The 10,000-nt window shown below is 45.4% G+C and overlaps 1 protein-coding gene across 1 annotated transcript in view; it reads left to right on the forward strand.

The window, feature by feature from the left end:
- The window catches only part of gabbr2 (gamma-aminobutyric acid (GABA) B receptor, 2), a 218,028-nt gene that overhangs the window by 159,438 nt on the left and 48,590 nt on the right, over positions 1 to 10,000 (forward strand). Inside the window, exons 9-12 of the mRNA XM_076301769.1 lie at positions 2,190 to 2,270; positions 3,370 to 3,520; positions 4,085 to 4,217; positions 6,325 to 6,432. Of these exons, the coding sequence (XP_076157884.1) occupies positions 2,190 to 2,270; positions 3,370 to 3,520; positions 4,085 to 4,217; positions 6,325 to 6,432 (473 nt within the window). The remainder of the gene's footprint in view (positions 1 to 2,189; positions 2,271 to 3,369; positions 3,521 to 4,084; positions 4,218 to 6,324; positions 6,433 to 10,000) is intronic.

A 10,000-nucleotide genomic window follows, 5' to 3' on the forward strand; every position in this document is an offset into this window, starting at 1 on the left:
TCTCTCCATTTCTGTCTTCTTCTCAGTCTCTCTACTTCTCTATCTTTTCCCATATCTCTGATTCTGTTTTTCAACTCATCATTCAAACAGTAGGCTTTACTTTACTTGTGCAATAATAACATGTTTGCACAAAATCATCCACACACACACACACCCACCTATACAAACACACAAACACACACACACACACACACACACACACACACACACACACACACACACACACACACACACACTTGTTGAGTGCTTGCGGCTTTGTCTAGTGATGGCACACATTGAGGGCAGGGAGGAGGGCAGTGGCGGTGGCACTGGAGTTGGCATCGACGTGTGTGTCGGCCGTGGTCGATGTTCCGTGACTCGAACGGCAGACAGGTGGGATCACGCGAAGCCACGTCAGATTGGCTGCGCCGAGCGAGCTTCCCCACCCACCCACCCGTCGACTGCTCAGGCAGAAGGTGTCGCCACGCAACGGAACAGAAATACCTCCAATGTGGCGGCTCATTTATCTTTTTCTGCTTTTTCTGCGGTTCGCCCCAAAGAGGCCATGTTTGAGCAGAAAGAGGCTGACATGAGCTGAAGCTGACACACACACAAACACACACACACACACACAGAAACACTTTGGGTTTTTTTCCAGTCCACTCTAGGGTTTACTGATAATTTGCATATTGAGAGAAAATAGTTGCCTGGATTATAGTTCCCCATCCCCCATAATTTCTCCGAGCCCATCTGGGTATACGTGTGTATGAAAGCCTTTACATGGAGAGACGAAGGCAGAGGACCGAAGCTGCTGGCTGATGGCTGATGGCTGATGGCATGGTGTCAGCACATGTACCCATTTGGGACTAATACCGGCTTTGATGATGTCTCTCAGAAGAAACGAGACCGGCAACGGAACGAGCCCTTGGAGGAAGAAAGAAAATGTCAAGGATACATCAACATTTGAAGTCATTGTTACTGCACTCGTGAAGCCATTACGTGGATCTCGTGTTAAACGATGTCACAAAGTGGGGGTCTTTTTATACGCAAGATTAATTGTTTCCCCATGGGGGCTATTCCACACAAAATCAGAATGTTCTCAAATCTTCTCATTTTTGCAATACTCTCCCTGGCTTCCTGTTTGCATTATAGCTGTACATTCTGGTCTTCCCGAGTGGGGGTTCAGTACCTGGAACAGTCTGTCATGTGAGCTCATAATGCCCCAAGGCTGGGATAAGGGTTTGCTGATCCCACATCAGGCCACAGGGGTCATTGTATTAATTTGGGTTCCCACCTTTATATTTCCAGAAAGGGTTGACAATGAATGCATTGGGCTTTTAACTGCATTGGCATTAAGGCCATTCTTCCCATATTCACACATTTTCAATCATGTAAGATGGATGGATGGATGGATGGATGGACCAACCAATCAATCAATCAATCAGTCAAACAATCAATCGCGGTTCAGTCTGTCGGTTGATTGATCAATCAGTCAATCAATAAATCAGTCTGTCATCATATAATCAGTGAGATGCCCAGTATATAAACCAAGGTGTTTAGGTGTCTCCTGGTTTTGTGGGCTTAATGTTTGAGCCTCTTCACACAAGCCCACGTTTCTAAGCCCACTATCAAGCTCATTTGATTTGGCATCGTTTTCTTCATCCTGTAGAGGAGCCTCGCTCAGTACTCCTAGCACTCCTCCTCCTGATGTTCAGTGCCGGAGCACATCGGGAAGACTGTGTTCTGACGGATGACGCAGCACAAATAGGCGGTTCTGGTGCAGCTCTGTTTTGTGTATGTTTCGCTGATGAGTATGGACTCCCGGCCTGAGTCGCCGTGGCCACCTGTAAAGCTTCCCGACAGGCCGTTTCCATGACGTCAGCGCCCTGCTGTGTGGACGGACGTGAGGAGTCGGGGAACATGTGGGCGCTGCCAGGAGCCGGTGCTCAAAAACCTGCTGTTCTGCTGTGTTGGACAAGTGGAAAAATACTGTCTGTGTCAGTGCCAGTCTGGCTCTCTCATAAGCTGACTCTTCTCTTCTCTTTCTTTCTTTCTTTCTTTCTTTCTTTCTTTCTTCTACTATCTCTCTTTCTGTCTCTGCCTTTCTCTGTCTACCTATGCCCCCCCCCCATCTGGTTCTCTGCCTGACTCTCTCTCTCTCTCTTTCTCATCTCTATCCCTCTCTTCTCCCCCCTCTCTCTCACACACAGAGGGGCATGAGGTGAAGGTGGGGGAGTATAACGCCATCGCAGACGTGTTGGACCTCATCAACAACTCCATCAGGTTTCAAGGTATGGATTTGTCTGAGACATGCATGTGTGTGTGTGTGTGTGTGTGTGTGTGTGTGTGTGTGTGTGTGCGTGCGTGCGTGCGTGCGTGCGTGCGTGCGTGCGTGCGTGCGTGTGCGTGTGCGTGTGTGTGCATGCATGTGTGTGTGCGTGTGCGTGTGTGAGTGTGTGCGTGTGCGGGATACATACGTAAATATCTGTGACACAAGGTCTCCCTCTCGTTTGATCATAAATGAATTATTCACAGCGTTATGTAGCTCATGCCCTAGTGCCAAAAGTGACCCCTTGTCTGCCTCTTGAGTGTCCTAGTAGCACACAAGTAAATCACAGCTTTTCAAGTCTAGTCCCCAACTAACAGAACTCAGTAACCTCAAAAATGCCTCAATTATTGACCTGTTTGCAAGAGGGTAGGAATGTAAGAAAATAGCTAATAACCAGGGCAAGGCCATGGTCATCAACCCAAAATCTATTAACTGACCTACATGTACAATGCCTCACAAATTTGAGCTTGAAACACTTTTACTCATGTCTTCTTTTTGAGTGTTTGTATGTTAGCAAGTCCCACCATACTGTACATAGAGGTCTGGAAATTTCTGTGATTCAAGCTGTTGCTGTTCACTCAGTCTGGAACATAATGCCCATGCATCTCTCACTGCTCACCTGGAATGAGCTTCCTCTTCCTCTCTCAGAATGTTATTCACTGTACCTGGCAGCTGTAGTGCTGAGACGGGGAGAGAAAAGAGAGATGGAACATCACAGCTGGCCTTTTCCGGAGATTGGGACACTCTCTTCCTTTTCACTCTTCACTCTTACACTTGAGAACATCCTCAGTGATGTAACCGCGGTGTTTCAACATCACCTCTGATCCTCTCACCATAGCAACTCAGCCGATGAGAAAGACAGACAACTGTATTTTCTCAGAATAGAGATAATTGAAAAAAAAAGAAAAACATGAACTCTGTTACAAAAGAAGCTATTTTTTCAACATCTTACATTTCTGCATGCTCTCTGTTCTGTCTAATTTCCTGTGCTTCTGTTCTCTGGTCTCTGTTCTGTCTAATGTCCTGTGCTTCTGTTCTCTGGTCTTCTCTCACTTCCTCAGGCCTGGAGCCTCCTAAGGACAGGACCTTTGTGCGTCTGCAGCGCTGGCATATCAGCGTGCCGCTCTACAGTATCCTGTCCACCATCACAATCCTGGGCATGCTCATGGCCGGGGCCTTTCTCTTCTTCAACATCAAGAACCGCAACCACAGGTATGGAACGAGGCAGCACAGTTTAGTACAGTACAGAGCAGGAACCACAGGTATGGAACGAGGCAGCACAGTTTAGTACAGGGCAGAGCAGGAACCACAGGTAGGGAACGAGGGAGCACAGTTTAGTACAGGGCAGAGCAGGAACCACAGGTAGGGAACCAGGCAGAACAGTTTAGTACTGGGCAGAGCAGGAACCAGGCAGAACAGTTTAGTACTGGGCAGAGCAGGAACCAGGCAGAACAGTTTAGTACAGTACAGAGCAGGAACCACAGGTAGGGAACTACATTTGCGTGAGTGTCACACAACACAGGTCAGAACAGGGGCTGCATGGCATAGATCAGGATGAACTGCCCAACACAGTTTCCCACTAACTCATGTAGCTTGCAAAGACATAGTCTGCAGAGTCTGCTGTGCCCTTGTTAAACCATCTCGAAAACTCATACGTTTATGTTGAAAGACTCGTTTTGTAGGACCACACAGAGAATGTTATGCAGAAAGGGTTTAAATTAATTGAGCAAACGTTTTTGACTTGTCCTGTCTGTCTGTCTGCCTGTCTGTCGGTAGGCTGATAAAGATGTCCAGTCCGTACATGAACAACTTGATCATCCTTGGTGGAATGCTCTCCTACGCCTCAATCTTCCTCTTCGGCCTGGACGGCTCCTTTGTCTCCGACAAGGAGTTTGAGACCCTCTGCACTGTGAGCATATATTTATATTTATATTCACATTGTATTGATATTTATATTTATTTTGTGTTTGTATGTATATTTAAAATGTATTCATATCAGTAGATGATTGCCTTCCCCCTGCCTCCTAATTAGGGGGTAAGCGTGTTAAAAACAAAAGGGCACGCTGCCAAGAGAGTATTTTTTTCACAGCTGTAAATTGCCACTGGGATTCTCTGGGGGGTTGGAGACCTGCTCTGCTAGTTGAGGGAGCACTGGCACAAGTGGTTAGATCTGCACTCAGCCCAGTCCAGCCAGCCCAGTTAGGAGTGGACTCTGGTACCAGCTCTGTCCCAGATCAGAGCCAGGTCTGACATGGACATGTCAGATCTGTTGCCAGATCTGTCCCATGGTCAGCCGTTTTTTTTCTGGGTTGCCAGAATTCTGCGCCACCTGTTCCGGTGGTGGTGGTGTTGAGGCGAATGTGGGGCCAGTTGATAACGGAGCGCAGAGCTGATTGATTCCGCCCCTGGGTGCGTTCGCTCGCTCGCTCGCTCGAGCGCTCGAGCGCTTCTCTTGCCTCTCTCACCGCTCTCATTGGAACATGTCTGCTCTTTTAATTAGAGCGCTTTGATTACAGAGATAGTTAGGGCCCCGCGGGAGATAGCCCAAATAATATTAAAGCACCAAAGTGAGAACCTCACACGGAGTGCCACAGAAAGGGCCAGGGAGCGAGTGGCATCGCCAGGAAGGAACTGGGGCACGTGAGGACCATCTTCTGACCATCTTCTGACCAATAATGTCCATGTATGTGGGCAAATATATTTCCCTATAAAAACATAAATTGCAACTGTGATTGGTTTATAAACAACAGCATATTTTGCATGTATGTAATAAAATCCAAATTTCCGATTACCGTATAGGGTAACACTTTATATTACAGAACCCTGCTACATACTGCTGAAGTACAGTGTAACAAACTGTGTAACAAAGTTGTAGCTGTATTCAAATCTAAAGAGGGAATTAAAGTTTTATAGTTACCTACATGAAACAACCACATTGATATAATAGTTGTAATGCATTAATAATGTATAATAATGTATTTTCATGTATTAATAACAATGTATTGTATATGTACAACATAAGTACATGGTATCACACTTTGTTACACTGTACTTCATGGTGTAGATACACTCAAAGGTTGTAATATACAGTGTTTCCCTATTGAATATAGATACAACAGTTAGGTATAACAGTTAGGTTAGAGCTATGTATTAATTGTTATACCTACCTACGGCTGAATTACAGCCATGGCAATATCTTTTATCATCCCCACTCCTAACACCTAGGACCATGCTGGAAATAAGTATGTTACTTTAGCATGTGATCCTTTGGATTACTGTTTTATCGTCTTTGATCGAGAAATTAAAAAAAAATAAAGAAACGAACCAAAAAAAAAAAACTCCCACTCGTGTCATACTGCTTAATTGCACTAGATGTAATACACAACACATTTCCACATAGAGTAGCACATGGAGTGGAAACAGAGGGAGAGAGGAAGAGAAGTGCCTTCAACATAGTCTTCACACATCGGCACTGAAATATCTAGTCTCAAGGATTTAGGTCCTGCTGCACTAGAGAGGAAGGGAAAGAGAGAAACGGAGACAGAGAAAGCAACAGAGAGAGATAGAGAGAGAAGGAGGGTGGAAGAGAGAGAGAGAGATAGATAGAGAGAGGCATGGCGACTCACAGGTCCTGAAAAGAGTTATCTTTATCCATACAGACAAATGGGAAAACAGACTGCTACCAGGGGATTTCGTTATCACATTGTCTGTGTGTGTGTGTGTGTGTGTGTGTGTGTGTGTGTGTGTGTGTGTGTGTGTGTGTGTGTATATGTGTGTGTATGTGTGTGTGTGTGTGTGTGTGTGTGTGTGCACTATATACTTCGAAATTCACAGCATCAAAATTTAAGCATATTCCAGTACATTCCCGTATTCCCGTTTAATTGTTAATCAGCAGACATCTTTACGTCAGTGGTGTACTTTCAGTCCCCACATGGACTGATTTCAGACATCTTTACGTCAGTGGTGTACTTTCAGTCCCCACATGGACTTATTCCAGACATCTTTCTTCTCTCCAGGTCCGAACGTGGATCCTCATAGTGGGCTACACGACAGCTTTCGGCGCCATGTTTGCCAAGACCTGGAGAGTCCATGCCATCTTTAAGAATGTGAAAATGAAGAAGAAGGTAAGTTCATTTCATCAGTGCATTCATCATCATCGAGTCATTCCAATATTCTAAAGTGGTGAAGATTTCCATATTCTTATTCCTCATTGAAGCATTCTCCTTGCATTGATAAGACACACATGACTCATTTTAAGCCCATGTTTTGAAGGGAACATTAACTATGAGTTTTGTTCCCTTTACATGCCAGATTGCCAAATAAATGTCACGTTTGTTATTATTTGCTTATTGCGTCTTGGTCAGAAAAGCAGTGGCATTTTACTTGAGTACTCACTGGTACTTCTGGAGATCCATATTCATGGACAGCGCTAGGAATGGTGTGGGTGGGCAGGTGGGCGGGCGGGCAGGCGCGTTTTTCCGGCTCGGTCACACATGACGCCGGAGTCGTCTGTTCACCGAGGCAGAATGTGGAGGGGCCAAATCATAATAATTAACCATCACAGCAACAGATAAGAGTGTTCATCATGACACAGAGAAGAGCGAGAGAGAAAGAGAGAGAGAGAGAGAGAGAGAGGAAGGGATAGAGAGACAGTGAGAAGGAGAGAAAGGCAGAGAGAGACAGTGGAAATGAAAGAGAGAGAGAAAAAGCCCTCCAGGTTTCTTTTTGCAGTAACAAGCAGCCTTGGTGAACCTTAGGCGTGATCTGTGATTATACGTTGGGCACAAATGGAGCATGATGCAGGACAGGAGACAGAATTACGCGACTATAACATACACTGCACAGTCTAACAGCATCAATGCAGACATGATAGAATTACACTATATAACATACACAGCACAACATGACAGCATTGATGCAGACATGATAGAATTACACTACTGTAGTCTATACTGCACAGTCTAACAGCATCAATGCAGACATGATAGAATTAAACTATATAACATACACAGCACAACATGACAGCATTGATGCAGACATGATAGAATTACACTACTGTAGTCTATACTGCACAGTCTAACAGCATCAATGCAGACATGATAGAATTACACTATATAACATACACAGCACAACATGACAGCATTGATGCAGACATGATAAAATTACACTACTGTAGTCTATACTGCACAACATGACAGCATCATGGCAGACACTACTGTAGTCTATACTGCACAACATGACAGCATCATGGCAGACACTACTGTAGTCTATACTGCACAACATGACAGCATCATGGCAGACACTACTGTAGTCTATACTGCACAACATGACAGCATCATGGCAGACACTACTGTAGTCTATACTGCACAACATGACAGCATCATGGCAGCATGATTGTTTCTGAGAGAGCCAACACAACACAGCAGATGGACAGCTCTCAAGGTGGAAGTGTAACAAAGAAAGAGTGAGAGGATGATTGAGTTGGAGAATGAGTTTAGAAGTTTAGTCTAGAATTTAATTGTTAGTTATTTTCTTTCTTTCTTCCTTTATTTTTTATTTTTTCTTCTCTTTCTCCATCACTGCTTTGGCACTATTGTAAAACTTAGTCATGCCTATAAAGCTCATTGAACTGAAACTTGAATTAACTTGAGTGAACTTGAAAACTGAAAAAATAAATTGAATTGAATTGAATTGAGTGGATGGGGGGATGAAGGAGTGATTTAGGTGAAAAGAAAAATGCAAATTATTGACTAATTGAGTGTGTGAGGGAGAGCATAATGCATTTGGTGAGTGGTTGAGTGAATGAGGGAGGAGAAGAGAAGAGAGGAGCAAAGAGAGATATACAGTGTGGTCCAGGTTGAGAGAATGAGGAACACTTCACACCCCAAGCCACACACGCAATAGTGTTGGTTACTACACCAGCTGCTTCCTATGTGTGTGTGTGTGTGTGTGTGTCTGCGGGTGCGTGCGTGTGTATGTGTGTGTGCAGATACAAATGTTTGCATCAGAGAGTTCATATCTTTGTAAAATCCTTTGCCCATGGTAGTTTGTGCTGTGGTGCAGTTTGCTGGCTATGCTGAGAGAGGGGAGTTAGAGTGTGTGTGAGAGAGAGAGAGTTAGAGAGGGAGAGAGAGAGAGGGAGAGAGAGAGAGTTAGAGTGAGAGAGAGAGAGAGAGAGCTTTAGAGAGGGAGAGAGAGAGAGTTAGAGGGGGAAAGTTAGAGAGGGAGTTAGAGAGGGAGATAGAGAGAGTTAGAGAGGGAGATAGAGAGAGAGAGTTAGAGAGGGAGAGTTAGAGAGGGAGAGAGAGAGAAAGAGTTAGAGAGGGAGAGAGAGAGTGTGTCAGAGGAAGAAGGAGGAGAGAGAGATGGCAGTGTGCAACTGAGAACAGCACAATCACGTCCCCCTTTTGGGAGCGCTGCCTCTTCCCATGTGCCTTCTAAACTGCATTCACGTCACACACACACACACACACACACACAACAAACACACACACACACACACACACAACACACACACACACACACACACAAACACAACAAGCTGTCGCTGACCATCCCTCGCTCCACGCTTGCATCGTCATTAGGAGAAGAATGAGGAGAGAAGGACTGCATAGAGAAGGAGAAGAATGAGGAGAGAAGGACTGCATAGAGAAGGAGAAGAATGAGGAGAGAAGGACTGCATAGAGAAGGAGAAGAATGAGGAGAGAAGGACTGCATAGAGAAGGAGAAGAATGAGGAGAGAAGGACTGCATAGAGAAGGAGAAGAATGAGGAGAGAAGGACTGCATAGAGAAGGAGAAGAATGAGGAGAGAAGGACTGCATAGAGAAGGAGAAGAATGAGGAGAGAAGGACTGCATAGAGAAGGAGAAGAATGAGGAGAGAAGGAGAGGAAAAAGAGGAAAAGAGCGGAGCGCTCGTCTCTGCAGTGCGGGAGTGATTATGTAAAGAAGGACTGACTTCACAGGCACTGTGCTGTGAGGTGCTGTGCTGTGAGGTGCTGTGCTGTGCTGTGCTGTGCTGTGCTGTGCTGCTCATACTACTAGATAGAGAGAGAGAGAGAGAGGGAGAGAGAGAATACGACTGACTAGAAAGAGAGGAAATAGGAGGACCCGCCTAGGAGGAGTGAGCGGAGGGAGAGAAGGAGAGGGAGGAAGATGAGAGGAGGAGCAGGGATGGAGAGGTATGGGATTAAAGGGAGATAGTGATGGAGAGACTAAGAGGGAGGGAAGTAAGAGAGAGGGATGGAGTGGGGTGTTAATTTACTGTATAGAAAGATAGAGGGATGGAGAGAGAGAGAGTAAAGATCTGAGGTCTTACAGTTGGGCTAAAGGCCAGCATAGTAATCAGAGTGGGATTCACTCTGTCAATCCTTGAGAGAGAAAGAGAGAGAGTAAGAGATTGATAAAGAGAAAAAGATAGAGTGTGAGGGTGTGTGTGAGAGAGAGAGAGAAAGAGAGAGAGAGAGAAATAGAGAGAGAGAGGGGACAATCTCACAGCTGGTGTCTAAAGGCAGTAAGCAGCAGTCTGATTGTGTGAGAGAGTGGGATTTAGCGGCGTCAAATCCTCCAGGAATTTTCCCTCATAGGAAGTGACCTCGTAAATAGAGGGAGCAACGCTGGTGCGGCATCCCTCTCGACTCGAACCGCCTCTCCGTCTTTCTGTCTCTCTCTTACTCTCTCTCTTTCTGTCTCT

Source organism: Alosa pseudoharengus, unplaced genomic scaffold (genome assembly GCF_046254945.1).
Source record: "Alosa pseudoharengus isolate Yale_2024_CS ecotype anadromous, Long Island Sound unplaced genomic scaffold, YU_APseudo_1.1 YU_APseudo_1.1_scf_23, whole genome shotgun sequence".
NCBI lineage: Eukaryota > Metazoa > Chordata > Actinopteri > Clupeiformes > Clupeidae > Alosa > Alosa pseudoharengus.